The sequence below is a fragment of the Colletotrichum navitas genome (assembly GCF_030913465.1).
Source record: "Colletotrichum navitas strain CBS 125086 chromosome Unknown LY79scaffold_3, whole genome shotgun sequence".
NCBI lineage: Eukaryota > Fungi > Ascomycota > Sordariomycetes > Glomerellales > Glomerellaceae > Colletotrichum > Colletotrichum navitas.
This window is the reverse complement of record NW_026850549.1, coordinates 13,384-41,259: the sequence shown is the minus strand read 5'-3', so window position 1 is coordinate 41,259 and position 27,876 is coordinate 13,384. Positions and strand designations below refer to the sequence as shown.

General features: G+C 50.4%; 15 protein-coding genes across 15 annotated transcripts; 5 read left to right on the top strand and 10 right to left on the bottom strand.

Moving 5' to 3' along the window:
- Positions 1-115: 115 nt before the first annotated feature.
- Positions 116-1,354, top strand: LY79DRAFT_505313 (uncharacterized protein; the record flags this gene model as incomplete). The annotated part of the gene is made up of 1 exon (XM_060553609.1): positions 116-1,354. A coding segment is annotated over one exon (1,239 nt), but the record flags the coding sequence as incomplete, so codon positions are not given.
- Positions 1,355-1,958: 604 nt separating this feature from the next.
- On the bottom strand, positions 1,959-2,841 carry LY79DRAFT_665435 (uncharacterized protein; the record flags this gene model as incomplete). Its single annotated transcript, XM_060563065.1, has 4 exons — positions 1,959-2,123; positions 2,153-2,326; positions 2,380-2,560; positions 2,795-2,841. The coding sequence occupies 4 exons, from the start codon at positions 2,839-2,841 to the stop codon at positions 1,959-1,961; spliced, it is 567 nt and encodes a 188-aa protein (XP_060419507.1).
- LY79DRAFT_536236 (uncharacterized protein) lies at positions 2,823-3,071 on the bottom strand. Its single transcript, XM_060556580.1, has one exon. The coding sequence runs from the start codon at positions 3,033-3,035 to the stop codon at positions 2,838-2,840; it is 198 nt and encodes a 65-aa protein (XP_060419506.1). The 5' UTR covers positions 3,036-3,071; the 3' UTR covers positions 2,823-2,837.
- A 441-nt stretch (positions 3,072-3,512) lies between these two features.
- On the top strand, positions 3,513-4,875 carry LY79DRAFT_536234 (uncharacterized protein). Its single transcript, XM_060556579.1, has 2 exons — positions 3,513-3,944; positions 4,056-4,875. The coding sequence occupies exons 1-2, from the start codon at positions 3,717-3,719 to the stop codon at positions 4,407-4,409; spliced, it is 582 nt and encodes a 193-aa protein (XP_060419505.1). The 5' UTR covers positions 3,513-3,716; the 3' UTR covers positions 4,410-4,875.
- Positions 4,876-5,879: 1,004 nt separating this feature from the next.
- Positions 5,880-6,723, bottom strand: LY79DRAFT_646230 (uncharacterized protein; the record flags this gene model as incomplete). The annotated part of the gene is made up of 3 exons (XM_060562458.1): positions 6,433-6,723; positions 6,315-6,373; positions 5,880-6,251 (listed from the first exon to the last, which is right to left on the bottom strand). The coding sequence occupies exons 2-3, from the start codon at positions 6,348-6,350 to the stop codon at positions 5,880-5,882; spliced, it is 408 nt and encodes a 135-aa protein (XP_060419504.1). The 5' UTR covers positions 6,351-6,373; positions 6,433-6,723.
- Positions 6,724-7,517: 794 nt separating this feature from the next.
- Positions 7,518-8,717, bottom strand: LY79DRAFT_699618 (uncharacterized protein). Its single transcript, XM_060564896.1, has 3 exons — positions 8,428-8,717; positions 8,242-8,349; positions 7,518-8,144 (listed from the first exon to the last, which is right to left on the bottom strand). Exons 1-3 carry the CDS (start codon positions 8,500-8,502, stop codon positions 7,854-7,856), a joined length of 474 nt encoding a protein of 157 aa, XP_060419503.1. The 5' UTR covers positions 8,503-8,717; the 3' UTR covers positions 7,518-7,853.
- A 506-nt stretch (positions 8,718-9,223) lies between these two features.
- Positions 9,224-9,699, bottom strand: LY79DRAFT_505090 (uncharacterized protein; the record flags this gene model as incomplete). The annotated part of the gene is made up of 2 exons (XM_060553578.1): positions 9,224-9,508; positions 9,592-9,699. The coding sequence occupies 2 exons, from the start codon at positions 9,697-9,699 to the stop codon at positions 9,224-9,226; spliced, it is 393 nt and encodes a 130-aa protein (XP_060419502.1).
- A 706-nt stretch (positions 9,700-10,405) lies between these two features.
- On the bottom strand, positions 10,406-10,757 carry LY79DRAFT_665430 (uncharacterized protein; the record flags this gene model as incomplete). Its single annotated transcript, XM_060563064.1, has 2 exons — positions 10,406-10,627; positions 10,704-10,757. 2 exons carry the CDS (start codon positions 10,755-10,757, stop codon positions 10,406-10,408), a joined length of 276 nt encoding a protein of 91 aa, XP_060419501.1.
- Positions 10,758-11,521: 764 nt separating this feature from the next.
- LY79DRAFT_575443 (uncharacterized protein) lies at positions 11,522-12,222 on the bottom strand (the record flags this gene model as incomplete). Its single annotated transcript, XM_060559710.1, has 2 exons — positions 11,522-12,052; positions 12,148-12,222. 2 exons carry the CDS (start codon positions 12,220-12,222, stop codon positions 11,522-11,524), a joined length of 606 nt encoding a protein of 201 aa, XP_060419500.1.
- A 190-nt stretch (positions 12,223-12,412) lies between these two features.
- On the bottom strand, positions 12,413-13,908 carry LY79DRAFT_536225 (glutathione S-transferase domain-containing protein). Its single transcript, XM_060556578.1, has 2 exons — positions 13,143-13,908; positions 12,413-13,087 (listed from the first exon to the last, which is right to left on the bottom strand). Exons 1-2 carry the CDS (start codon positions 13,740-13,742, stop codon positions 12,893-12,895), a joined length of 795 nt encoding a protein of 264 aa, XP_060419499.1. The 5' UTR covers positions 13,743-13,908; the 3' UTR covers positions 12,413-12,892.
- A 789-nt stretch (positions 13,909-14,697) lies between these two features.
- On the top strand, positions 14,698-16,594 carry LY79DRAFT_646226 (cytochrome P450; the record flags this gene model as incomplete). The annotated part of the gene is made up of 5 exons (XM_060562457.1): positions 14,698-14,836; positions 15,000-15,824; positions 15,978-16,046; positions 16,089-16,132; positions 16,153-16,594. The coding sequence occupies exons 1-5, from the start codon at positions 14,744-14,746 to the stop codon at positions 16,592-16,594; spliced, it is 1,473 nt and encodes a 490-aa protein (XP_060419498.1). The 5' UTR covers positions 14,698-14,743.
- Positions 16,595-17,557: 963 nt separating this feature from the next.
- LY79DRAFT_586375 (uncharacterized protein) lies at positions 17,558-18,376 on the top strand (the record flags this gene model as incomplete). The annotated part of the gene is made up of 1 exon (XM_060560627.1): positions 17,558-18,376. The coding sequence occupies one exon, from the start codon at positions 17,558-17,560 to the stop codon at positions 18,374-18,376; it is 819 nt and encodes a 272-aa protein (XP_060419497.1).
- A 2,230-nt stretch (positions 18,377-20,606) lies between these two features.
- LY79DRAFT_686776 (major facilitator superfamily transporter) lies at positions 20,607-22,598 on the top strand (the record flags this gene model as incomplete). The annotated part of the gene is given in 7 exon segments (XM_060564672.1): positions 20,607-20,621; positions 20,658-20,769; positions 20,909-21,141; positions 21,202-21,235; positions 21,325-21,845; positions 21,864-22,216; positions 22,269-22,598. 7 exon segments carry the CDS (start codon positions 20,607-20,609, stop codon positions 22,417-22,419), a joined length of 1,419 nt encoding a protein of 472 aa, XP_060419496.1. The 3' UTR covers positions 22,420-22,598.
- A 218-nt stretch (positions 22,599-22,816) lies between these two features.
- Positions 22,817-24,208, bottom strand: LY79DRAFT_505102 (oxygenase-like protein; the record flags this gene model as incomplete). Its single annotated transcript, XM_060553579.1, has 4 exons — positions 22,817-23,061; positions 23,112-23,390; positions 23,454-24,039; positions 24,095-24,208. The coding sequence occupies 4 exons, from the start codon at positions 24,206-24,208 to the stop codon at positions 22,817-22,819; spliced, it is 1,224 nt and encodes a 407-aa protein (XP_060419495.1).
- A 1,981-nt stretch (positions 24,209-26,189) lies between these two features.
- Positions 26,190-27,536, bottom strand: LY79DRAFT_505198 (major facilitator superfamily transporter; the record flags this gene model as incomplete). Its single annotated transcript, XM_060553591.1, has 1 exon — positions 26,190-27,536. The coding sequence occupies one exon, from the start codon at positions 27,534-27,536 to the stop codon at positions 26,190-26,192; it is 1,347 nt and encodes a 448-aa protein (XP_060419494.1).
- Positions 27,537-27,876: the final 340 nt, after the last annotated feature.

Below are 27,876 nucleotides of genomic sequence, written 5' to 3'. Positions count from 1 at the left end.
GGCCGCTAGCATCAGAAAGGTGAGTACTGACTTTGAAGCACTTGGCGGACTTTGTCCAGAAACCAAAATCGTTATTATCAAGGCTTTTCTGGCAATAATGCGACCTGACCAATGATTCCAGATGATGGAGAACAATGAGGCCTCCAACGCCCTCTTGACCCAAGCGGCGGACCGACTCGACGCTGCAACCAAGGCCCTGATGAAAGAGAAGGACGAGTTCGCCTTGGCCAAAGAGCAGCTTCTCGAGAAAGGAACCGAGTTTGCGTCCATCAATGTTGAGTTGGAGAAGGCCATGGCGGCCGTCGAAGAGCTCGTCGCCATCCAGTGCAACAACTTCGCCAACTACGACAACCCACTGAACACTACCCCGACTTCTAGCTCTTGCTCTGGAATGGGTATTTTCGACCCCCAAGAGATTGCTTCTTTCCAGATGGACCTTCACAATGAGAAGAACGAGCTTGAGGCTGTCAAGATTGCTCTGAACGATGCTTTCTCGGACATCAATTTGGCCCATGGGGAGTCTGATGTGAAACAGAATGGCGACAAGGGCAATGGCCAGTATGGTCTAGAGCAAAAGACCCACGCCTCTGGCTACCCAAACACAAACGGAACCATCGAAACTCAGGCCAAGGAGCGAGAGGACCTCAAGGCCTCTATCATTGAGGAGCTGAAGAAAGAGCTGAAGAAGGAGCTGAAGACCGAGATCAAGGCCGAGCTCAAGAGCAAACTCAAGAACAAGCTCAAGGCCAAGGTCACCGACCTCAAGGCCGACATCATGACCGAACTCAAGACTGAGCTCAAGGAAGAGCTCATCGAGTATATCAACTCGAACATCAAACACGAATTCATCAAGCACGAGATCAAGGACGCTGTCTCCCACGAGATGGCTGACTGTGTCAAGCCAAGACTCTTCGACGAGATCTATGAGGACATGAGAGAGGCCCTGCAACGTATCGACGACAAGGAGGAGGAGCTTCAGAGGAGCTTCGACGAAGCACTCCACCGTCTCAACTTGAAGAGCGACAAACTTGAGAAGAAGATGGAGAATCGCATGGACGAAAAGCTGGGAGCCCGATCGGTCCAGGGCTGGAACGAGACACGCGACAAGAAGCACCAGACGAAGATGCGTGCCAAAAAAGTGACGGCCGTCCCCTCTCAGCCCTACCTGAAGTCTGAGGGCTCCATTGTAGACCGCTGTGTTGCGGCAAACGCTTGCGATTGGGGTGCCTGGGGTGCCGAGACGCCCGATTTCGAGTCCGAGCAGGAGAGGTCTTCTGACACATGGGGCGAGCCGTCCACTGCCAAGGTTAAGAAAGCGGATTCTTGGGACTGGGGCTGGGCCAAGCCGTACTGAGTGACTTGTCAAGTGCATATGGGAAATGCAGCAGTGTTCGCAGTTTCTAACCAAGATGACGTTCCTGCACAGGGGCCATAAGACGATCAGTTTGATAGCAGGAAGCGACCGTACAGTCACGGCGTTGGAGATTCAGGTTTTGAGCGAGATCAACTGCCGCGTTTCCGGTATGCAGAGAAAGTCACCGGTCTGCTTCTCTTCGGATGTTGCGCTTTCACAAACACGAAACAGCAAATGGAAGGGTAGACGCATGCTTTGGTTCTTGGTTTGATGTTATTGGGTTTGCGTTGGCGGGTAGACGTTTTCGAGACAACTCAATAGAGACAAGACAGCCTTTAATCGATTATACTGCTGATCTGAGGTGATGGATGCGTGAGAGGTTTCACAGCGACGCCTGCCAATTCCAGGCACGTGTTTGACGACCTTGCTGTTCTCTGCTTAACCGTGTGGCAAGGGACATGGGTCGGCGGTTATCAACACCACAAATGTAAGAAAAGTGAAGAGGCAAATCGATTTGTACACTATGCAGCCGTTCTTCTTGACCTAATTCTCCCTGAGTGAGCTACCTCTCGCGCATCCAATGTAGCAGAAAGCTGCCTATTCCCTACGTCCTTCTTTGACGGTGCTCCCATCGTTGCTTCATTGAAGACTGGCTTTCCGAGCCGGAGTCCCGACTCCGGGTATGGGCATCGATGAGGCCTCGGAGCTTCTCCCAGAGCTTCTTGTTGTTCTCATAGCAGTCCTCGAGGATGCCGATCTCAGGGGCCTGCTGGTCGGGACGAGAATGCCCTGGCGGACTGATTGCTTCCAGGCTCGGTCGAGCGCGGCGAGCGTCTTGTCGCAGAACTCGACTCGCTCCTTCGTGGGGCGGCTTAGGTGGGCGAGGTACTCGGGATGTACGGTGTCGCTAGGCTTGTGCTTCTCAATGTACTCGATGGTCGTGATGGCCTCGACCTCGTCCAACACGAAGCTCTTGGGGGGTCAGCGGGGGCACGGGATCGGAGACATGGGGAGATGGTGCTTACTTTTATCCGGTTATCAAATATGGAATTGTTTACCAGAAAAAAGGAAAAGGGAAAGTTGATGGCGGTTTGCTCCATGCTGGTAGGCTGCGGCGTGTTGCCGTATAGCTGCGTGTTCGCAGGCTGGGGTATGTTGACAGACTGTTGCGCGTTGGTGACTGGCTCCGTCTTGGAATTCTGGTGGCTTTGAAGACGAAATTAGCGAATCTTGAGCCAAAGCGATGAAGAATCCATCAATTGAGCGAGTTGAGCAGAGTTAAGCAAGCGGACAATTTTGGGAGGGGAGAATTGTAGGGTCTGCTAAATTCGGAAGCAGAGTTTCAGGCGAAGCGGGAGAAAATGCGAAATATGAAGGGGAAAAAAGGAGAGAAATGGTTCATGTAAGCAATTTCAAGGTGGAATGGCCGGGCTTGATTACCTTGCCAACCAAGTGATCATTCCATGATCTGGCTGGCTCTTGCTCATGGCCTCAAAACCCACAAAGGGACAGACTGCTTCACAGTGATAATACGAAGATGCAAAGCCTGTTCACTTGAGTGAGACAAAGACCTATTCGAAACAAGGGCGAGGAGGGCTGGTGCGCAACTTAAGCTTCTGGAGGTCAATATCATCCAGTCTGATACCGATAGCTGTCTTAAAATAGTACTACCGATCTGCATTATCAATTGTGCTCAGCAGGCAAGATATATCATTGCGGTAAACATGAATGCGGCATGATACTCATAAGTAAAGCATTGAGACGGTTTTGGCGTGCTTTCATAGGTTCAGTTTGCTCTCTGGGTCTTGTGTGAGATATGCGGGACCTGTGGGGAGGCTCGTCCGTAGTTGAAAGGCAATCAGGATGGACAGTGTTCGCTCACGGTGGTAGCCTAGAGAACAGACCAGGAAGGTGCAACGTAGGCTTCTTGATCATGAGAGAACAGGAGGCAGGCAGTAGGCACCATCATCTCAGAGAGCAGAGCCAGAAGCGCAAGAGGTGGTGAAACTGGAGGGAACGGGCAGCTGGCCTCCTAGGTTCAAGTAAATGGCGAATGGCATCAGGTACATTCGATGCAAACTTGAATGTCCACGGTACCTGTCGCTGGAAAAACATGACAGCTTCACATAAGATCAACATCGCATTGTTTTGTTCCATTCCCGCCAAAAAACCAGCCGCCCAAGGCACCACCCACTCAGCATCAAAGCAGCCACTCCGTATCATGGTCTCTAGCGCCTTTCAAAGCTTTCCTACCTAAGCCATCCCCATTCATTGAAACGACAAAGTCCGACCTCGCGTCTCGACCTGCGTCCGTCAACAAAGACGCCCATCTCTTCTCCTCGACCCCCTCCTGGCCTCAGGAATGGTAGGCAAACACGGGCTCCCTTCGGGTCTCTCCGACGCCCCGTTCTCCCCAGTTCACAAGAAGCGGCGTATCGTCAAACAATCCAACGCCTGGGACGATGCAGATGTCGCCCAAGACTCCCAGCACAAGGCTTTCACCAAGGATGATGCAGACGCGCTGTACCGTCAAGTGGAAGACTTTGAGAAAGGGTACCAAAAGGAAAGCTGCAAAGTCTATACCGACACGGTCTGCTCCCTCGTTCCCTCGTCTTTGACCCATCTCTCCCACTGACATGTCTCTTTTCCGGTCGCATCATCACCTCATGTCGATCAACATCCAACTGACTTGTCTCTGCAGTCTCCCCGCGACGTCGAGCTACGCATCACCCGCGTCACCCTCCACCGCCACAACCGCTCGATCCGCGACCTCCTCCACTACGCCTTCTTCCCCGATGCCTCCCGCGTCCTTCGACCCTCAGACGAGACCTACCACACCCTTACTGCGCACCGCGCCGCTCTCACGCGCCACCAAGCCCTCTGGCACCACCGTCGCGCCCGCCGCCGCACCCTCCGCGCCTCCCGCGCCCTCGCCCTCCAAACCGTGACCCTCGCCGCCACCGAGGCCGCCCACGACGCCGACGCCGAGCACGACCCTAACGATCCCCGGGATCCGTCCCGCCACCGCGTCGCCTTTGCCCAGCGGAGGCGCTAGTACCGCACCGTCAAGCGCGACATGCGCCGCAGGGGCCAGTGGGTCTCCCGCGCGGCGCCCGGTCCGGGCGTCGAGTGGGAGCCCTTCGACGTCCGCGGGGACCCGGGCGCCCGCGTGAGCTTCTTCGAGCCAGTCGCCGGGGACTGGATCCTGCCGGCCCATGTCAGGGACGCGCGGGACCTCGATGTGTTCCTGAACCAGCTGGGGCTGCGCTTCACGCTGGTGGAGAGCCCCTTGAGGGACCGACCGTGGGCTTGATGTGTTGGTGGTTGTTATTGTTTTCTTCTTTGGCTTGTACTCGGATGGTGAGGCTTGGTCCGGCTACTTTTTGGCCGGGGTAGATACAGCCCTTCGCGAAAGGATGCAAGCCTGGGATTGCAGTTGGAGAGACGGCTCTTGTTGATGATTGGCTCGACAGTTTCGTGTTGGATTACGTCTTGGTCGTAAGTGTTGACTTGGATCGCCTTGTCTTGGTTCTGGCAGGCTGGCAGGCAGCAGCTTTACCTGTATGAGAGAAATGATTTTATATTTCGAGCTTTACAGCTGTTCTGAAGGTCCGATGTATGACCATTACTAAAAGTCACTGTGTTCGAGTTGCTGGAACCTCGGCAAGATCGAGCAATCGCTAGTCATTTCTGTCACGATATGTAAGCCACTACTATTACTACCCACGTAACTAACGGTATCGTTTTATTACGCGACAGTTATGAGCCCACCCTACCTGCTATATGCCATAATGGTATAAGTGTCAATTAAAGTGCGGCAACTGGCTAAAAAGTCTCAAGCACCGTGGGCTCGACTCCCATAAGGGTCCCCTGGTAAAAATCCATACCAGCTTCGGGGGGCGAGAGATGACATATGTTCGGATTCAGTGACATGAGGCCTTCATCAGGTCGGTGAGAAGTTCCAATGAAAAGCAAAATGTGATTCCACGCGGGCATTACTGGCTCTAGCTATCACCATGACGAAGTGAGAAAGAATTTGGCCGGCGAAGCCATCAACTCTCCATCTTCAAAAATGCCGAGTCTTGACTCGCTTTGGTCCATGGAAGGGGAGATAATACCACCTCGGACGCTTGGAATTTAGAGTCGACAGCGCACAGGGCTGTCCTGCCCGACAGGTTCTGGCTCTTCGTCCGGTGCCCGAAACATGTCAAACCCTGCTGAGCCCTATCGCAACACGTGTGGAACTGCGTGTTTGGGTGGCTTTCAGTGTTTCCAAATTCTTCCAGAAAGGCTCGGGGTGGTGTATGGGGGGAATGATAATTTATTGAATGGATTGTTCTTGCATCCCATGAGCACTGGTGTCTATACTACCCCTTCTGACACTGCGAAACTGCTGGTAATGTTTGATCTGTCTCACACCTTTCCCATAATCCATGACGACCTGCCCCGAGTCCCCCATCAAGCGTGAGTGCCTAACGTGTGAATAATCGATATCACAATGGCAGCTCTCCATGATGCGTCTCCATCAAGCCGCGGGGGAAGTCTTATCTATCTTCAAAGGGGAGGCAACATTCATGGTCTCCATCCAATCATCGACGCATTCGCGCAAGCCTTCGATTCTCGTCAGGAGCGTATCGAAGCCCTGGTCAATCTCTTCAAGCAGTTTTATGCTCGGCTCGTCCAGCGTGCCATTGCGCACGTCCTGGATGCTGGCCCGAGAAACGTTGACCCTGATGCGCATGTCGTTGATCATGTCACTGAAATCCAGGATTTGAATGTAATCTGTCAGGTTCTTCGCCTTTCTGATGGCCTCGGGTATATTCATGGACTTGATGCCATCCGAGAGAACGTCGCACGTCTTTTTAGCGTGCTGTATGCGGGCGGTGACGGAATCCTCCTATTGAGGTGTTATCATGTGGTGTCCGACAACGCCTGACAACAGGGCGCAAGGAAAGCGTACCTTAGGCTCAACTTCGGGCTTGGTAGACTGATCCATCTTGGAGTGGTGTTTCTCGTGAGCTTTTGGTGTCTTGGTCAATGGTTATCTTGTCATTGGCGGTTGGGATGGCTGTTGGTACCTTTTGATCTTGATGGGAGAGGTTGAAGACGGGAAGCAGTTGGGCAAGTGAAAGACTCGGGGCCATCTGGACAAGAATCACACAAGGGACTTGCACAAAGAGTTACTTCGGGATTGAATTTTCTCCGTAGTGGCAGGCGTCTTTTCCGCGACTTCCTTGAACCTTGTGCGCGCTACCTGACAGCGGTAAGCGGAAGCAGGTGACAAGTGTGATCACGATGCAGACACGGCGAGAACGACCCAGAAGGAATTATCGTAAGCCAGACTCGGGGCATCATGATGGTTGTGGTGCAATATCTGTTGGAAAGAGCCATCATGCCGTCTGGGTAGGCTGGAAGACATGTCGTTGAAGCAAGTGGGACCTGTCTTTGGCTGCTGCATCCAGCGGGTCGGCCCATGCGTCTAGTGCGAACAGGCAGGCACAAGGATACCTACGACCATGGCCACTTCCCCGCCACACATCATTGAGGAGAGGAACCAATCGATCGAGTCCTGGACTGTGAATGATGGAAGACTTGGCAGCCAACGCGAATCCATCTGGGACTTTGAGCTCGCACGCAATATCTCCTCTTGAGGCACGTACAATGTAAGCTCGTCCCCTGTGATCATGATCGGAGCAATGAACTCCATTCGAAAGTCTTGAGGTGCTGGAGACAATGATCAATTGACTTCCCAGGGCTTCCACTATCTTCGATCAAATCGACAGCTTGTCCATCTTCCAATCCGATATAATTAGCTGTCTCTAACCATTTTTTCCTGACGAAGATGGGGGGGGGGAAGATGGGGAGAAGTGTGGCCGGAACGTGCAGTTTCTCCTCCCATTACAACGGTGAATGTCACGAGTTAGAGCACACGGCAGGGCATATGGGAATTGAGGTCTAAAAGGCTTGAATTCTAAGTGTGTAGAAGTAACGAAAGTAGGTCCCTATATATAGGCAAGTGAATGTGAAACGTCACGTGCAACAGCACCTGACAGAGCTGTTACAGACGGTGGAAATACACGAGGTTATCGTGACAGTGAACTTCCTGCTCTTGTCGTCCTCGGACACCTGCTTCTTTGGTTTGTTCTGCTCGTCCGAAATATTGGCCGCATCCTCGCGGAGCTTCTCCGCCTCCATTTTCCGACTGCTTCTTGCGGGGGCGGTTGACTTTCTTCGGCAGGACGAACGGCTGTTAGAAGAAACAGGACGAAGTGTATCGCGTGGTGCTGCGGGTGAGTGGAAAATGATGTGATATGGAAGAGCCAGTCCATTGGGTTTGTGTATTGACGGCAGATCTTGAAATTATCATCAAGTACGAAACAAGAGGAAGCCATTTCTAGATGGCTAGGTCCGATGACGTCTAGTTCATGCCCTTGTCGTGAAACCCGTGCTAATCTGGTTCTTTAGCTGCCCGGACTAGACCATACCGCACACAACAGACCTATTTCCCGCCCTTCGCTGCTTTTCGGGGATTTGAGGGCTTTGCCAAAGACTCATGAACAGATTTCAGCGTATCAATCTCGTCGACTGTCTTTGTCCAAGCGGCCATGAAGATCTTCATCTTTGCGACGGCTTTGACGACCTCCTCATTCATGGGGGAAGTCTCTCCTTGATCTTGCCACTCCTTGAACATGTCGGAGAGCTTCTGCTTCAGGTCTCCCGAGTTGGCCGCCATCTCCGCATACTGGGCTTTCAGCTCCCCGATCACGGCGGCGTAGAACCCGTACGTTGTCTATTTTTACCTCGGGATTTTTGGAATCAGCCAACGTTCTCAGACATGCCAGCTTTTTCCCATTGCCGTGATATACCAGAGAATTGCTATCTCGTACCTCGTCGGGAACCTTGTAGTCCATGGGCAAGTCCATGAACTGGCCAACGAGTTTGACGACCTCGATGCATCTCGGAGCGGTGCACGGGTATGGGTTGGTGTGCCAACTCTATGTCATCATCAGGCGACTTTTTAAAAGACCAAAGGTAACGGGGAATCAAGCATGGAGAATTGATAATTGGCTTACATTTCTTTGCTGAGAGTCAATAGAAAGATGTTTCCCCTTGTCGTCGATATTTTTCTTGGTGCCTTTGGAAGCCATGCAGGGCAAATGAGGGATCAGAGATTGACGAAATCAGTGTTCAAAATGCCGATTATAGGATATCCGTTGGACCGAGAGGAGAGCAGTCGATAAGTGATTGTATAAAGGATAGATATATGTATTTATCGAAACTTGGAACCCTTGTTGCTAGAAGTCTTTTATCAGGTCTGGCCGAATTGATGGCTGTGTTGGTAGCTTTGTCCCTACTTTCGCGGCCTGACTTTGACACGTATCATATGCTTATGGTTCCACGATCAGGGAACAGAGTTGTTGTTTGACTGTATTAGCAGTGCTGTACCCACCTATCCCTCAGGTAAGACTCCTGACTCAGCTTGCTTGCCACACTGGCGGTTGACCTGAAGGGAGATGGGCTGTTGCCCCTTCGGGCCTGACTGGTTCTAAGGGAGAACACTGCCGGCATGCTAGACAATGAAACTTTCATACGGCTTGAAACACATTACCAGGGCCGGGAATCTCGAAGAATCCTATTAATTGACCATTCTCTTCTTACCTTTGTTGGCTTTCCTTCTGGTTTCATCAGGTTTTTCCGGCGAGATGGGAACTATCCATCGCCGTGTTCAAGGCTATCCAAGGCAAACATATGTGGCATTCACTGATAAATGGAGTCCATCTTAGACTCATATGCTCCATTGGGAACTGCTCTTCATCTATACCGAGACCATCCCAGCTGGCACATGTTCCCCTGTGCATCGCAAAGCTCCTAATTCTCAGCCAAGTTCTCGTCCATTTTGTTCGCAGCCGTGCCACCTTGGAAGCATTCATGGAAGAGTTGTTCTCCTTTCAGGCCGTTCCACGCCTCCACATGAGCCTTCATCCTTGCGATCATGTTAGACATGTCTGTGTCAAATTGTGAGACATATCCTTGAAGCAGAGCGTCCCGAGCAGCCGCCAAACCCGACTTCACCATCTCCATCTTCGGCTGCAGCTCATACAACCTTTCGACTACGAGCTTCTGAAGCGCTATGGCGAGAAGCCAGTGGTCATCCTATCACAGAAACTGATGTCAGTGCGCGGGATGGAAGGAAGAAGAAGTGGATTTAACAGAGCTCTGAGTGGGAGGGAACATACCTCGTCAAGGACTTGATATGCCCTGGGAAGTAGCTCAAACTCGATTATGATGCCGTGGACTTCGTTGCAGCGGGCCTCGGTGGCCTTCCAAATAGCGTTCAAAGACATTGTTGCCTGGTGTAGTCCTTTAATACCATGAATAGAATAATGGCATTGACAACTTGACTTGTCATGAGTACACACTAGAAGTTTAATGATGAAAGAAAACTCTAATGCTGGGTCAGTATGAAAGAAAGAAGAGTGTGTCAAATATGGAATTGATGATTCCAAACTCAAACTTGAGGCTGCATTGACTAATTTATAGAAACCCTCAGAAGGATTCTCAATGTTGTTCATTCACCTGCATAGCTTTCTGGGATAAATATTTCCCTTCATTGGTTTGACCTCGAAAACACTGGGCCTGATCCAAGTATCAAAGCATGTTGGTCAATGGTCGTCACCCAACTCTTAAAGACTCTTCTAGTTCATCAGAGTACTGGCTTCAATTCACCGATCTGAACAGCTACTTACTTCTAAGTGAAATTGTTTCTTGGATCGGAATAAGTACACAAAGGGTCAGCTGTGGCTTAGGATATGACGACAATGAACGACGTACCTTCTGGACCACGTCAAACTGCATTGAAGTGCGTTTGGATCCAGACAGGTAAGGACTGGGAAACTATAGCAGGCTCATCTGTCCTCAACTTGTAACCAGTCCATCCATCAGATGCCCCAGAGGCAGGAATCAACAATCCTGCCTGGCTTTTTCCAGCAACCCAAAATGACCGTTCAATCCGTCTCAAACGCTTGAACCCCTCAATCATTTGTGCGCTTCTCAATCATAGAAATCGCGCTTCGCCTCCGCAACAATCCTCTTCACCTCCAAGAGGTCCCAGTTATCCTGCGCGGCCGCAACGGCAAAGGCGCCCTTGCACTTGGCGTTCACGTTGACCGCCTCCTTTTCGGCCGGCACAAGAGCAGCACCCATGTGGAATGATTGAATCTTTTCGAGAAGCTGCTCCATGGCGTCCTTGCCGTTGATCTGTGCCGACCTGTCCTTTGCAAATGTCAGTGACGAGAGTTGGCTTTCTTGGACTCCGTGACTGCAGAAAGAACTCACAGGGGCTACTTACAGCCTTTGGGTTACTGCCGGTCTCCTGTTCGGGATTTGTCCCTTTGGTCTTCATGCTCTTAGCTGTTCCTGGTGTGGCCTAGTCGCTTGTGTCGATCCACACCGAAAATGATCCTCTAGAGCCTTTTTGACCTGACAACTCTCAAATTTTGTGATCTCGTTTTATCGGATTTGAATATTTTGTTGCTTGGTTCGTGACTTGGTTAAGGTGGAAAAGTCGGAAAGAAGGAAATGTGATAAGGTGGAACTTGCACTGAATGGGATGCAGATGTGGTGTTCGCTCTTTCCCATCTGCCCAATCTCTTTGCCTTGAACCTAGCCTCTCTAGGAACAAGATTGGAAGACCAGAATTTTCCTCTAGAGGGTCATGTCAGTACGGATATACTTGTCAGTGAATCATACTTTTGTAAATGTTAGAAGGGGCAGTGGGCCTTGTTCCTCGATTGCACCCTTAAGTCCATGCCCATTCTAATTTGCTCTCTTTTGATTCCTGGGGTAGCTAGCTATCTCCATGGTCTAGATGGCGACCTGAGGTTCATCCTAGCTTTCTTATGGTGCTGTTCCCTTGTATAGCTTCGATTTCCCTGCCCAAAGCCCACATTTCAATGATTCCTGAGACGTATTGATCGGACCATGAAAAGGACAACTGAGACCGTTGAAATCAACCCGAGTGCGATAGAGCCGAGACTATATGTTGAGTAGGAAGCCATTGGCGCCACGCATATGATGCATGATACTCCTGATCGAGCTGGTGCATGGAAAGTCATGTAGAATCACAGTCCTAGTTGACAGTCCTAGTTTCAATAGTCAGTGAAGTGTCTAGATGACGAGGCTATTGATGGCAGCAAGGAACAGGTGTAGGCCGGTTTCGGGAGGGACCCACCTGACATTTATGGGCTTGAATGCATTGATGTAGCCACCGCCGCTGCTTTCGTTGCCGCTCTTGCTGCTTTTGCCGCCCATGATCTTGTTCTTGTCGGTCTCGTGACCCTGGCTAGGGTTTGCTGCGTTGGCGAAGCTGTTGCAGCTGCCGGCGTGGTTGATATCGGTATCGCGAATTGCAGCGACGACGGAGCCACCAGTAACGGTTTTCTCGCTGTTGTCTTCGGTGGTGTTGTAGCGGATACGAGCCATATAAATTTCGGCTGCGAGGGCTTCCCAGTTAAGGCTGGTGCTGACTTCGGATATGGCGGTTTTGGCCTCGGAATCGACCCACTGCTTGGCTTCTGGGATCCTAACCGGCTTCTTTTCCAGGCAATCCTCTAGGCCGTCGTATTCGATAGCACTCTCGTCGTCAACATCGTCGCCTTCGTCGTCGCTGTCGTTGCCAGCCTGGCGGCTCTCTTGCAGCTGCGTGGCACAAGTCAGTAAAGGCGTCCCCCAATGCAACTACTGTGTTTATCTGAAGTTACTGGCTATTACGCTTCATGGAACGGAGTAAATACCATCTTGCATCTGCGACTGCGCCGCTGGGCGTCGCGTCCGCGACGCGCGGCCACATCTTGGTTGGTTCCGGACATTGTCTTGTCTCGATTTTGCGACGCGAATTTTGGCAGCAAACGATTTCGTCGCCACGTGTGAGAAATTTTCTGAGCTGTGAAGAAGAGAGGCCCGATGTCTTGTTATTGTTATTTCCAGAAAAAGGCCCAGAGGTGAGCGTTGGGTGAGTGGGAACGCGGGAAAGAAGGCGCGGGAAGTAAACAAGCGTAGACTCTCTCTGGCTCGGTGAGCAGAAACTCAGTAGGCGGTCCAGGGCTCTCTAGTCAAAAGATAGATGGGTCCGACTTGAGGAATTTCTGTTCGGAGCCTGAGGGTTTCCTTCGTAGTTTATTCAATCTCTTCGTCTTCCCATCTCGTCCATTTAATTAAAGCCTGTATATACAAGCACCGATAGAACTGCAACACGCTCAGAAACTATTAATGAAGGTCGGCAATAAGAGACCAGCATCTTATAGAAAGCGCAAAAACATAGCAACATGAAGCATTGATACGACTGAGGATGTGACACAAGCAGTATCGCTAAGGAGGTCCATAGATCTTTCAGTCTTTCAGCACCACGGCGTATATATAGATTTTGAACGCCCTGAGCTGTTCATCACTTCTCTCCCTCCCAGTGGCATGCTCGAGGATGCTTCCTGTGTTGTCACTGATCACGGAGGAGTGAGCTTTGCCTTTTTCCTTATACCTCCCTTATTCCTCGTCTAACTCTGGGTAATGGCGGTAGATACCCTGGCTGTACTTCTGTCTACGGTCGCTGGCCAAGTACTCCTTGATCTTGGGACGCTCCTTGACGGCGTCGTAGAGCTCGAATACGCCCTTATAGTCACCGCTTCCCTCGAGCCGCTTGAGGGCATTAGGAAAGGCAAACTTGACGCCGTCGATGCACTTTTCGCGTCAGCACCAGGTAGTCGCCACCTTTCAAGCATACGAGACGTCTCACCTGGAATAGCACCAAGTCCGCGTACGTCAAAGAGCCCCCGTAGAGCCACGGCCCTTCCCCACTGGCCTTACCCTTCAGCACCCGCTCAAAGTAACCCAGGTACTTGGGAAGGCGGTTGGCGATGTACTCCTTTGCGCAGCGCTTGCTCTCCTCCTTCTGGTCTTCGTAGTACAGCCCCGTGGCAATGGGGTGGTGCGTGTCGTGCGCCTCGTTGCTCAGGCCGTCCAGCGCCGTCAGCGCAAGCGCGTTGACGCGGTAGATGCCGTCGTCGTCCTCGGCGATCTTGGGCGCCAGTCCCAGGCGAGGTCCGAGGTACAGCAGGATGTTTGGCGTCTGGCTGATGAGTAGGTCGCCATGCTTAAGGATCGGCGGCGCCAGCGCCGGCGGGTTGAGGTCGTCGCCCAGGTTCTTGCCGTCGATCTGGGCCAGCACGGTCTTGATGCCGTCCTCGGCGTGCGCAGTGTCGGTGTACTGGGCGCCGGCCTCCTCGAGGAGCAAGCGGATGTGTTCGCCTCGTCCGGGGATACCGGGCCAGTAGATGAGCTCGTAGAGGACGTCCTTGGAGGATCTTTGACGCTTGGCGCTCGGGGCGTCGGCCATTGTGATATGAATTGGTGTGTTCGGAGATGGTATGAGGCGTTAGTTGATGTGATGGCGAGATGATTTGAGGGGCTGGAGATGGCGGTGTAGAGTTGCAAAGTTGAAGGTTAAGTAGTCGAGCATGAAGTCATCGGGCGGCTGGCTCGGGTCATCTTGCCGCCAGGGGGTAAGATCTTGGGAGGGGTAGTGGGGTTCCTGTAGCCGATGGCGGTGCGGCACGGCGCTGGTGGCGGCTGACCGGGGGATCCGCATCCGCTTAAGGGACCTCGGCTCCCAGGCGCGCGGATCGAACTGCCCAGATATATAGTCCTAGACAAAGAACTTCCTTTGATATAGAGAAACCCTACATGCGAGGGGCAAGCCAGCAACAAATGAGCTATTTCATTCAACCTTTGTTAGCGTTCTTGGTGTTTAGCCATCTGTTCTGTCTTTCCTTTCCGCGGCTGCCCAAGACACAACGCAGTTTAGAGTTTGGAGGCTGTATCAACGCTCCGAACCCATGTGCGTAATTGGATGTAGTTGTCGCAAGCCACCATACTATTCGGATCCCGCGGTCCCTCATTATTTCTTTTTCGTATTCATTGACTCCTCTCCGTGAATTGGCGAATTGCTCTAAATCTCCCGTGGTTCGTTCTTTCTGTTATGCGGCTCGTGCTACTTGCATAGAGCCTAGAATTGATATCAGGATGGCCGGCATAAGATACCAACCCAACCTAACAATACGATGTTGTAGGATCCTTGGGTCCCCTCACACCAGGTCAGGGGAACCAACATTACTTAGAAGCCCCAGGTATGTTATCGACTTCACCCCCTTGCGTCGACGGGACGTATACGCCGGGCGGCACCGCAGCGGGTCTCAGCGGGCATCCGCGGGTCGCGAGGTACACCGTGTCTCAGCGAGCCATGAAAAGTCGGAAGGAAATGAATCGAGAAGGAAACATATCTATAGACGACGCTGTGGATGAGAGCTTGACACTCTACCTTAAAACCTTGCGGCCCAAATGTCTACCTTCAACACCACGCAGACAGTTGCGTTCAAGATGGCGCTTTTGGTCAACCTAGGTGTGTCGCATCGCATACTCGGCATGGCGGCTGTAACCTTTGCCCTTGCACTATTCGCCCTCTATCAATACCTCCTGCCCAAGCCCATTTCCGGCATCCCATACAGCCCATAAGCAAACAAGTCCTTATTGGGCGACATACCGACAATGCTCAATGAATGCAACGGCACCCCCCCTGCGTTGGATAGTTGATCAGGGCAAGCGTAGGAACAGCCCCATCTTCCAAGTCTTCTTGGTCCCTTTTGCGAAGCTCGCGGTAGTTATCAGCGACTTCCGCGAGGCGCAGGACATTCTCATGCGCCGGAAAGAGTTCGACCGCTCCGACTGGACTATCGACAACCTGAATGGCGAAACCCCGCAATTCCACATCAACCTCAAGACGGGTCCTGAGTGGAAAGGCCGCCGGCGACTGCTGCAGAACCTGATGACGTCGGCGTTCCTGAGCAGCGTCGCGGCGCCCAACATCTACACCAGCGCGGCTAATTTTGAGGACATGTGGAAGACCAAGGCGCGCCTCGCGGGCGACCGAGCTTTCTCCGCCGACCAGGACTTTTACCATGCCGCGCTCGACGCTGTCTTGGATTTCAGATTCGGTGACAGTCACCCTCACCGGGCACTGAAGCCGCAAGCCGAGTTGCTTACGGGGCAAGAGACACAATCAGTCCCGGCTATCTCGGCCACGGCGGATCCCGTGGAATTCCCTACAGCCCAACCCCACGAGCCAATCAAGGCTATCCTGGCTGCCGGCGACCTCATACAATATATTACAAGGTCCGGATTGGTGAAACTCGCGTGGTGGTGGACGAAGCTTCAGCCCAGGGAGAAAAAGCTCATGGACCAGCGAGCTCAGTTCGTCAAAGAGCAAACTTACCATGCCATTGAGAAACTACAGAAGGACACCGACGAGGATAGCGAGTTCTGGGTCATGTGCGCCGTCGATCTCATTATTCACCGAGAGCGCAAATTCGCTAAGAAGAAAGGTCGTGAACCGATATTTTGGTCTTCAGTCATGAAGGACGAAGTACGTTTCCTCCCACCTAACCCTTTCTCCTACCCACCACAAACTGACGCACCCTAGCTTCTTGGTTTCATCATGGCCGGGCACAATACCATCAGCACTACTCTTTCATGAGCCGTCAAGCTCTTAGCCGATTGCCTACGAGCGCAAACCTAGCTCCGCCAGGACCTGCGGGCCGCCCACGCCTCGGCCCTCGCCGAGAACCGCGCCCCCTCGCACAGCGAGGTCAGCACGACCAGGATCCCATGACTCGACGTTGTCATCGAGGAGGTCCTGCGGCTCGCCCACACCGCCCCGGTCATGGATCGACAGTACACGCAGGACACGGTAGTCCTCGGTCACCACACATCCCGGCGGGTACGATCGTGCTCATGCCCAACATCGGCCCGAGCTACACCTCGCTGTCGTTCGAGATCGACGAGGCGGTGCGGAGCGAGACGTCCAAGCAGGCGGCCAAGGAGCGGGGCATCCGCTCATGGCCCGCGGACGACATCAACGTCTACCGGCCGGAGTGGTGGCTGTTCACGGACGAAGTGGCGGGCGGAGAGCGCTACGAAGCTACTTCGGGGCTGGCGATCCCATCCGGACTGGGAACCAGGGACTGCTTCGGACGCAAGCTGGCGAATCTGGAGCTGACGCTGTTCGTGACCCTGATTATCTGGAACTTTGAGCTGCAGCCGTGCGCCAAGGAAACCTCAACCTACGAGCCCTTGGAGGGCATCAAGTTCAGGCCAAAGCATTGCTACGTCAGACTTGGTGATGTGGCCATTTGATATTTCCTTTGTCATTATCTTGGTGAGAGTAAGCAGCGTTGTGCTTTACACCGCAATGTTGGTTGTCTTTAGGTGACCTATAGAAAGTGCCCACCTCTAGGAGCAACATTTCGCGACGCTGCCGGTCTCTACATTTGTCCAGTGACCCACTCATCTCATCATACACTACAACAGGACAGCTGCAGCACCGGAACGTTGCGAGGAAGATGGAGAAGTAGTGGTGGAGAAGCGGCGCATTGTGCGAGTGTAGCTTGATTAGGCCATTCGAGTAGGCTATATCACAACTAAGGGAAGGGCACGTTGAATGGAAACTACATTACGATTAGTTGTCTTGTGGCAGACGAGTCGATATGTACCAAATGATTGTCACTTTTCCCAGTGACCACTTGAGTCCTTTATACTGCAAATCTATATTGAAAGTTTCACTTGGTACAGTTATGCTTCAAAGCACAATATGGTGAAGATATAAAGAAAAGGCCTGTTTCGTAGCCGGAGTATTCATATACAAGAGGATCAGTCCACCGCCAGATAGGCAAAGTAACCGGCATACAAAGAAGGGTGCAGTTCTGTAGGCCCCAAAACACTGCAAGATGCTATTTTTGACATGTTTTAGAAGGCATACTGTGATAAGATACCACCAATGAGCGCCCCGGTGCACCACAACAACGACAGTATTGAGATCTTCGGTCTTCAAATTAGATCCCATAGCCAGGGGTGATGATAAGGGCGTCTTCACATGGCTTACCTTGCATACATATTGCGTCACATTCCTTGCAATTTAATTTTGGTGATTAACTAATCTGACTAGGAAGCTCTAGAAACCAGGCTACAGTCGACCTTAAAATTAGATTTCGACTACCAATACTGTTCAGGCGATCGACTTTCTCGGAACAAAGTGTTTGCGGTCCAACCCTCGAATAGAATACCAAGAACAAGCCCAGCACTCTTTTACACGGAAACGCAATGCTTCTGCCTTGCAGTATAGAGGTCCTAACCCATCCTGGTATCACTTTGAGCAGGGATGAGAAGACGAAGCTGCAAGACTCCTTCTGCCATCTGGGCCGCCTCTGCTTGAGTCCCCTCCCCAAGTATCAGGTCTTCGACAAGGCATCCCCTACCTCTTTGGACGACAAGGTGATCGTCGTTTCTCGGTGCAAGGATGAAGTCATTGCGTTCCTCTCCGCCATTTGGTTGCCCATCACATCCCCCGACAGGCCACTGCTTCACTCCGGCTTAACTGTCATTCACCCGGCTCATCGAGGGTCGGGCATCAGCCTGGACCTATATGCGCATCTCTGTCTCCACCTCATCAACAAACTCCCTGATGGATTTTGGACATCGACCCTAGCCGCAGTCATAAGCTCCCTCGTTAACGTATCAATATACACCACCCAAGTCTTCCCGTCGCCCGGATGGTCCAGCCACCAGTCCACCGGCCAGCCTTCGGCGCATCACCTAGCAATCGCTCAAGAAATCAGCGCAAACCACCGGGATAAGATGCTCATATCGCCGAGCGCAGTCTTTGACGAGAATTCGTTTGTCTTCAGGGGCTCAAACAACTCTGATCAAGGGGAATCGTTTCGGAAGGACATAGATGACCAGTTGTACTGGCACCGCGACCAAAAGGCCAGTGCATTTTTCAGGAATCTTTTGAGACCTAACACGGGAGACGAGGTCCTCCAGATCTCGTACCTGGATCCGAAGTACCTTGCAAAGCATATGAAGAGTCAAAGGTTTGCGGAAAGGTACAGCGATAGAGCTGCAAAGGTACATCCTCTCTGAATCAAACACAATGCCCCATTCTGATAACAACCATCTAGCTGTAGTAGTGCAACGACGAAGAATAGAATCCAAAATCGACATCTGGAATTTGCGCATTTTATGAAAGAGTCCACCTGTCTCTGGTCGGTATTAGTCATCAAACCAAGTCTAGCAAGCAATGTTAATTCTATCATACTTATCTGTACAAGCCAATTATTGAAGTGTGCATTCAGAGCTTCCTCGCCTGGTCCTATTTAGTAAAGCGCAGTGAGTCGGCTATGGCCTAGGCAGCGGGATATTGTGATCGAAGCTGTGGAGCGTAACAGGGACCAGATCATGCGGCGAATCGAGTCTTCTGATGAGATTTAAAGTAGTAACTATAATCATAGACAATTACGTTTTCCATACCAATCTGTCTTTTCTATCACGGTCAATCCCATAGCTTTCAGATCAGGGGGAAAGCCAACAATTATCTACTGTCTCATCTCCCAACACCCCTAGTTTCAAACATGCCAAGAAAACAGGAGCCACAGGGGGTGAAGAACATGAGGGACAAATAAATAATGGAACTCTTTGTATGAAACCCGCTTTTTTAGGCTCTGATATCCAGGCACTTAGGGCTGGGTATCTATTACCGTTCTATATAGCCCAGCTCACAACTTGATTCAGAACTGGTGTAGCGAGGGGAACCAAAAAGACACTTCTTGAAGTATAATTAAATGCGTTACAATGTCCCTCGGGACCCTCATCGACAAAACATTGAGTGAATGCGATACGGTGGCGTTTAGACTTGAAAAAGCCTTTAAAAGTCTCGCAGTGACCAGACGAAGCTCAAATCTGCGCCAAGTTGAAAGAGTTATTGGGGGTTGTCGTGCTCGCGGGCGAATATCCGGAATCGGTTCACACATAGTCATGTTATTGGGCTCCCCGGCGAGAGACGGAACCGGTTAGCATTTGGGCACATGTACATTACATCGTGGTGGTAATCTCAATGAAACAGGATAACTAGCGATAGATGCAGCTTATCAACTCAAGAGAATCTATAAACCCGATTCAGTCGGATCGTTTACTGAGTTGCGTGGAAATTATAATGTTATTTGTGAAGGTTGGTATGATGGTAGACTTCCCTCTCGTGCTACATATATGCCTCCATCCCCTCGCGCGCATCAATTGTGGCAAATTTGTAACCTTGATCTTGTCGCTTGAATCTGTACGAGGAATTCAGACAGAATTCCAGTCAATTTCTTATAATGTTTCTTGGAAAGCGAGGATGGGGGCTCTTTTAGTCACAACTCCCGCAGCGGCACGAATCCTAGACACGAGTCGTGCGTGCTTGAGTGACAGCGGCTACCCGCTGATGACCCGAGGAGCCGAATACACAATAGAATACACATTTTTCTTTAGCTTACGGAGTATTATTCATGTATATCTCATTCAGTCGTCCTTCTTAGCTCCACTTTGCTGTCAGTGTTTGCTGAAGGGCCCCTGATCCGGAGAAATTGAAGGAAGTGAGGTTGACCACCTCTATGAGCCGATACTCCCCCGCGATTGGAGTTCAGCGGAGGTTGCATGTGGCGCATCTAACACCATCACAACTGTAAAGCACGTCATTACCAGGCTCCCAGCCCGCCATTCAAATCCTCTCACAGTCCCCGTACGGCGCTTGTCCCCCCCTTTATACATCGTCTTCGTCAGCAAGTGCAAGGCGCGAGGTCATCTTATCAACGTCAAAGCATACTTTCAATGCAGCTACATACCCCACTCACATCCCTTTCCTGGACAGACCTCGCTGCCACTGGGACTTGAATTCGCGGGATGTCGGTTAAGTCCCGGCAGGGTCCTGCACGTTGAAGCTTGTCGTTGGCCATACTCGCCATGATATCGCCCTACGAAAGCGAACGCTTCTGGCAATGTCGGGGGGCTTCCCGAACCCCCGGTTTAGCTCGGCGAGTGGAGCCCTTTCCGCAAATGGCGGGTTCAGCTGATGAAGAATTGTATGGCACAACCCTGAGATGCTCTGGCGCAATAGATAATGCGGGAGGGTTTTTTTGCGTGCAGGGGTTCACGGCCGACGACCGGCAAGTCTCCTGCAGATATCAGTTGCACCACGCCCGGGCATTGGAAGGGATGTTGGAAAGCTTGACTGTCACATCTCAAAGTCTAAAGAGATCCGCCTTAGAGCCGCTTCGAACGCGACGCCCAGTCTTCCCAAGATAGCGAAGCAACACAATTTGCTTGCCTGGGGCCAGAAATGGCAGACAACACGGTGCCGAGGCAGAAGTGGTGGAAGATTCAATGATAGTCCGATGATGACACGCCCGAGGAGCGCAGGTTCATCATCAAGCTGGACCTCATCATGGTTCCCAACGCTGTTCTGGCTTATTGGGTCAGATACATTGGTACGTTCCTGGCCAGTCTAATAAACTACAGAGCATCGTCAACTGATCGATTCCTTTTCGCAGACCAGGTAAACCTGAGTAGGTTCTATGGATGTACTATCAATCGACCAGCGAACAAGGATACTGATCAACTTAGATAATGCTTACGTCTGAGGTATGGAGGAAGAGCTTGGTTTCAAAGGCAGCGGGCTTATTGAGCTCCAAACCATATATACCGTCGGCGCAGTTGTCGGCATGGTCCCCTTTATGTTTCTGTTCACGTACATTCCGATGTACTGGACGATCCCCGCTATGGATGTCCTCTGGGGGCTTTTCACCCCGTTGCAAAACCGCGCCAGCTCGTTTGGAACATTGGCGGCGTACCGCTTCCTTGTTGGTTTCTTTGAGGTAATAAAGTTTCCGCGGCGCAGATCGCTTGCAAAGCACTTGCTGACATTGCTATCGCAGGCGGCTTTCTTCCCAGCTATGCACTATGTCACCGGTAAGCATTGTTTGTCTTGGAGTCAATGCAGGCTCTATGCCGGTGCACCCCTTCCCATTCTGATACAACTATAGGCTCTTGGTACTGAGGCCATGAAATCGCACGCAGGGGCGGCATCTTTTACACCGGTCTTAATCTCGGAACTCTCACAGCAGGTCTCATCGCGGCTGGGGCCTTGCATCGGCTCGAAGGCGTCCAGGGAATGGCTGGTTGGCGTTGGATCTTTGTTATTTGCGCCATCATCACCATTCCAGTCGGCATCCTCGGCTACTTCCTCCTCCCCGGCACCTTGGAGCAGCCGAACCGCTGGATCCTCAACGACCACGATCTCAAAGTCGCCAAAGTGCGCCTGGAACGCGGCGGCCACGTTTCGCGCGGCAAGTTCAAGCTGGGCCATCTCAAGAGTATCTTCCTCAGCCCGCAGTTCTGGATCGTTGTTCTTGTCGACGTGCTCTTCTGGAACGCTGGCATCGACAAGAGCACAGGCAGCTTTCTCCTGTGGATCAAGAGTCTCGGCCGCTATAGCCCAGCTCAGGTTAACGAGATGAGGACCATTGCGCCGGCGCTGGGCATTCTGTACAACCTTGTGGCGTGCTTCCTGTCCGATCTGGTCCTGGGACCGGCATAGGCTATTACCTTTTCCTCGCTCTGGAACGTGACGGGCCTCATTGTGCTCGTAGTCTGGGATGTGCCAGAGGGCGCCAAGTGGTTCGCCTTCTTGACGATGTACTGGTCCAACGTACTCTCGAGCGTGCTCCACGGCTGGGTCAACACCATTCTCTGGGACTCGCCCGAGCAGCGGTCGTTCACCCTGGTCATGATCACCATCATTGCCCAGTCATCAACAGCCTGGACGCCTTTATTGACTTTCCCGACCGTTGAAGCCCCGAGCTACCCCACAGGTTTCTCTTTCTGTCTGGGTTGTGCGGTGGCACTCATCGCCGCAACCCACGTTCTCAACATATACATCAAGCGCAAGGAGTAAGTCTGCTATCTCTCCAAGTAGGTTCATAATACTAAATACGAACAACAGGGCAGCGAGAGTTACAAGCGTTGACAATGGAAGCGATTACAATTGGCACTTGACTCATAGCACCTCTCCGGAATTTGTGACTGGTAAGACTGCTAGTGGCAACGTTGTCCAAGCGTCACATATGTCTGAGGAGTCCATCACTCGTCGATGAGTCAATTAACTTGCCTTTGCCATGTTATCTGGGAGCAATGTTTAGGCTAGTTGTGTTGCTACTAGTTGTCTAGCCATAAGGAATATGCCCATGTTTGAATCAGTGTATTAGAGACTTCCATAGAGTGCGGTCTGTCAGATGCAGCCATTATTTTAAACAATGAATTTCCTCCACCGTTATTATAGATGAGATTTTCAAGAGTGTTGCTTGGAATTGGTTCTTCCCGGGAACGATTTGTTTCATTTCCCCTGTGTAAGTTTTAAGAATCACTAGACATATCTACCTATATATATATAGACATATATACACAGGGTATAGTCGGTGTGGTTTTCTAGTCTATTCATTTTTTTAACAAGACTAGACTCCTCCTTGCCTTCGTAATGTACATTGACTTCTGTCATGCTGATCTGCCATGACCCTGAGTGAACGTCAGTGTCTCATCAAACTCATTAGTTTCCAGCGCACGTTGAGCCTCCTGTAGCGATTGTGTGACCGCTTCACCTCCTCTCTTAACTACATCTTCTTGGTACGCTTTCATTGATTCCCTCTTGGCAATAGTGTTTTCTGCGCCTCTTACTTGCTTAAGTGCAATAAGATACTTTTCAACATCGACAATAGCATGTTGTAACCCTTGGCCCCTAACTAAGAATGGTGGGTAAGTATGTAGTAGTACAGTGTAGTAAGGGACTTACATGGTAGCATAGGATGAGCTGCATCTCCGGCTAGTTGAACTCTACCCTCATGTGTTTCCCATAGAGTTGGCATCCAGTATTTCATCTCACTAACAGTGCAGGGACTGTCTTTCGGCGTCCACTCCAAGATAGATCGGAAAGGCTGACATATTCCTGCCATGTCCTTTTTAGTATACTCAATGGCTTCTGGGCCGTGGAGGCTGACAGAATGGCCGCGAAATATCTTGACCCAGAACGTTTCCCAGGTAGAGACATCGCTAGGATCAAGAACAGTCTGGACTATTTTCCACGATTCGTTTTAGTTATAAATTGCACTGTTAGTAATAGTATAGTGACACTTACCTCCGCAGCCGGCCATATTTAGGGAGCTCATTGATACAGCAAACACCGGGTGTAGTCTCATAACGGTATTGACCTTTTCTGCATCTCCATATTTACAGATACAGTTGGCAATCGAGAAGCCAGACGGAAGTGGTTTAGCATCTTCAACCCCTACAAGTAATTCACGAACCTTGGAAAATGGCCCATCAGCCCCTAAGACGTAGTCTGTAGTGACAATGTTGCCATCCTTAAACCTAAGTTCAACAGAGTGCTGGCCGGGGATTATTTGTTCGAGATCCTTTCCCCATTGCATATCAAGACCATCAACCAGAACTTGTCTTAAGCGGAGTCTACTGATTCGCCTTGCACCAGGAACCGGGTTCCGGAACATCAGCTCGCCAGTCAGGCCGTCATAGAAGGGAACACTTTCATCCCATTCGTTGAATTCCAAGTGGGGATTGGCATAGCTTTTAGGGAAATTGTTCAGGATATGCTCCGGAAGTATCTCTCTTAGTGTTGCCATAGCCCAGTGAAGAAGAATAGTCCAGTCGCGCTGTCGTTCGTCAATGCGACTATCACGCTCAAAGACAGTGACTTCAAACCCTTCCTATGTATGTTTAATAAATAGTGACCAAAATAGTGCGCAAAGGCTTACGACTTACCTTCTTCAGAGCCTGAGCTGTAATCAGACCTGTTAACCCCGCACCGACGATTGCAACCCTGAGCCCGTGGCCCTGGTGCTGGGTCGAGCATGACTTATCACTTTGGGTAGCCATGTATTTGTATTTCTGTATTTTAGAGGAAATGTATAAAGAAATATCGACACCTAAGAAATTGTCTACGATATGTAATTGTTATGTCAAGATCTCCAAGTCGGCTCTCACTAAGGCAAGTGGTATATATACGCCTTTTGGAGTAGCTGACTCGTATAACTCCCGATTGACTCGTAAAGTTTTTTCAAGTGATGCAATAGTCTGATCTCCATAGGCCCATAGCATCTTCCATAGCATACCCTACTAGAAGTATGAAACCTAATTATAAACCCAATTTTCCTCTTATGGATAGTCACTAGAATGACTACTTATTCATCATGATCTCTTGTTTATTTCCATGAGACATAGCTATATATATATGGGTAATAAAATGAGGAGATAAACTGAATAATTATATATGTAATATAGTAAGTATTTATCTCTCTAGAAAGCCTAGTAGTATCCCTTTTTCTTACTAGTAACCTAGTATTTTTGCCCTTTCTATAAGGAGGGGTATTTAGCTTAGCACGATAATCACACACCCCCGGGTCGGACCGGCGATTTCATTTACCTAGGATTGAGTGCAAAAAAGGATGGCCGGTCGTTCCCCCGCCTGATGTGGTTGAGACCGGACATTTCTTTTATTCACCTGGGTGCCTCGGCGGTAGGTAAACAGAGCTAAAGCTTATTGCATATGATTGAAAGAGGATTTAAGCTTTGACTTGACTCGCTAGGACTTAGCATCCTAATTTTATATCTGAGTAAATACTGAGACAAGCTGCGGTAATGACTAAATACAATAGTTCGCGACTCAACATCTAGGTAGACCTCATGTCAAGCCTTTGGAGTTATCATCTCTTGATCCACTTTCCCACAAAAAAGCAGTAAGAAGAAGCAGACTACATTTTCCCGATGGCATCTATAGCCCAATACAGAGTCAAGTCTAGTGCGGCGCTGGTTTAAACACATGCCCTATGACGCCTACAAGAGGCATGGGGCGTACACAGCGTAAGCCAAAGAGGCATTACCCTGCAGGTGTGACCAAGAACTATGTCAGTTTCCAAAAGGTATTCCCTGTACTAACGACTGTCAATCTGAAAGTGGCAAGTCTAAAGAATGACATGGCGTGTCCAGTCTTGTAGTTATGGAATTTTCTATAACTACCCCACCCTACATCTAAAACACCCCCACATCTAAATCACTATTACTACCACTAACGTACATGCATAGCGAGTCGCGCATCATAGCGAGCCGCGCACCTTAAGAAAAGTGGGGTATTTCTGGCTGGGCTGCACGCGAAAACACTGTTACGTAATTGTTAAGGGGCCTTAACAATTACGTAACAGTGTTTTCGCGTGCAGCCCAGCCAGAAATACCCCACTTTTCTTAAGGTGCGCGGCTCGCTATGCATGTACGTTATTACTACTACCATTGCTATTTATTTCCTTAGGCTTACCCATCGCGACCTTGGTGGTAGGCTCGACAATACCATTATCGCCGTTCAGCGTGGCTCACCCGCGAACCCGCGCGACCTTATTCAACAGCAGTCCCCGCCGACTTTCCGGCGCCCGAAGGTCGTTGGCGTATGCAGCCATGGTTGAAGTGAAGTCAAATTCGGCAATTGTTCTGCGTTATCGGGTATTCTATGACGTATTAAGATATCGAGATCCGGCACAGGTCAGGGGTGCCTTGTACTAGGATTCATGTACTGTGATATTACATAGTACATATGTATAGGGTGAACTGCACTAGACCACTTATCGCGACTATATTTATGAAGGATAGTTATAAAATAACTACTAGGACTAATTTAGCTTCATTATTTATAAACTATATTACTTTTAGGAACTAGATATATATTGAACAGAAGAAGATACAATAGTTATAACTAGGTAATTAGTTTCCTTGTCTAGTTAGATTGCTTATTATATAAGTTACAATAAATATCTAAGCATCTTAGTATAGAGACATTCAGGTTCTATGACAAGTAGACTATTGTGGAGTTCTATGCTTTGGCGCGAAGTTTTAATCCAGTGTCGTAGAAACGGATCGCTGTATAGATCGACGCGGCTACAAACGAAGACACGCCACAATATATCCATAGCCCATTCCACTCTAATGGTTCAACCCTGCCAAGGATACCACCACCACCAGGCCCACCAGCTAAATAGCCCAAGCTCGATAAGGCGTACCCCATCCCCATACGGGTTCCAAGCTTGCTCTTGTCTTTGGTTAGACGTGCGAAGCAAACGGGTAGCAGCGATGGAAATGCGCCACTCAAAAAGCCGAGTATGACAGCCAGAGCAATGATACCACCTTGGCTACTTACAGCCATCATGCAAAGAGCTACAGCTCCGGTAATGTACATGAAGGGTGCAAAAATGTTCAAAGGGCCACAGATATCAGAGATGAAGTTCGGCAGGATGCGCCCTAAACACGAGGCGGCGTTGAACACTGACACGATGTCAAAGGCCATGGCGTCATTGAGTAGTGATCGGCTCTGTCCGTAAAAGCTGATGTATGTGTTGAGTATCAGTATGGTGATCGAACCAAAAAAAGTGCCAAGAACGAAAGCCATGTAATGACCGTCTCTGAAAGCGGTCCAATCGACGAAGGACCGCGCGACTACTGGCTTCATGCGAGCCTTCATGACACACAGAGGCACCACAAGCGTAGCTAATGCGATGAAGCCAAGGATTCGAGTAGCCCATGCAAAACCGACGCGGTCGACAGAATGATAATAGGCGATAGGGTAAATGATCCCGCCGAATGAAGATCCCGATGTCGCTATTCCAGCGGCAAGCCCGAGATTTCTGTCGAAGTACTGTGGAAGCGTAGATATGCACACGAGAAAAAGACAACCTGCCGCAGTGCCAACCATAAAGCCCTGGGCAAGAAGTACCTGCCAGTATTCATGGCAAAGACTGAGGAACATGTGCCCCAAAACAAGACCAAAAGTGCCGATGAAAAGTAGCGTCCGTAGATAGCCGCGATCGTAGACAGGCCCAGCCCAGAAGCCTGTCAACATTGCAATACAGTATTGAATGGCTCCAATCCAGGCAATGTTGGATGAGCTCTCCCGGAAAAGTGCACCTGATTCGTACGTAGTTTGGTAGACACCGAAGGTGCTTAGAATTCCCCACGAGTTGAAGAATAAAATAAATCCGCCGACCACTTGCATCCAAGCAAGAAGACCACCGTCTGGTTTAGCAGCGGGATTGGCCGGCTGTATGGTTCCATCCCTAGATAGTGCGTTTTGATCGTGTCCAAGATTGTCCGAGATTGGGAGGGAATTTTGCTCGGTCTCGGGACGAGCATGCTTCTCTGAACTAGGAGTGGTTGGTGACGACATGTAGGAAGAATTCGGTACGTTTGATGCTAGTGGGTTGGCCTTTATAAACGAGGGAAAATTTTAAGATTGGTGCTGTAGAGATGATAAGTTTATATAGAACGCACAAGGAAAAGAATTTTAGGGAATCTGGCCAGATGTTAGGGAGGTAAATCTAGTTAAGTTATTAGGGTGAGGTCCCGCTTAAGCAATTTCTGTTGGATGCTGATAAGGTTTGTTGTCCTCGATATTCTTGGGGCAGGCTAGATGTATCCGGATCTACATGATTCAGGAAGGCCGCCAAATTAAGAGGAACCGAAGATCAGAGGGCATTTCAGAATCGGCAATTGACCGAGTCTTATTG

Bases quoted from the DNA above. Each gene is read 5' to 3' on its own strand.
- LY79DRAFT_536236 (XM_060556580.1), bottom strand. From the start codon at position 3,035: ATGCAGATCGGTAGTACTATTTTAAGACAGCTATCGGTATCAGACTGG.
- LY79DRAFT_536234 (XM_060556579.1), top strand. From the start codon at position 3,717: ATGGTAGGCAAACACGGGCTCCCTTCGGGTCTCTCCGACGCCCCGTTC. The intron at 3,945-4,055 runs GTCTGCTCCCTC...TTGTCTCTGCAG, and splicing joins GCAAAGTCTATACCGACACG to TCTCCCCGCGACGTCGAGCT.
- LY79DRAFT_699618 (XM_060564896.1), bottom strand. From the start codon at position 8,502: ATGGCTTCCAAAGGCACCAAGAAAAATATCGACGACAAGGGGAAACAT. The intron at 8,350-8,427 runs GTAAGCCAATTA...ATGATGACATAG, and splicing joins TTGACTCTCAGCAAAGAAAT to AGTTGGCACACCAACCCATA. The intron at 8,145-8,241 runs GTACGAGATAGC...AGGTAAAAATAG, and splicing joins ACTACAAGGTTCCCGACGAG to ACAACGTACGGGTTCTACGC.
- LY79DRAFT_536225 (XM_060556578.1), bottom strand. From the start codon at position 13,742: ATGGCCGACGCCCCGAGCGCCAAGCGTCAAAGATCCTCCAAGGACGTC. The intron at 13,088-13,142 runs GTGAGACGTCTC...TGACGCGAAAAG, and splicing joins CGGACTTGGTGCTATTCCAG to TGCATCGACGGCGTCAAGTT.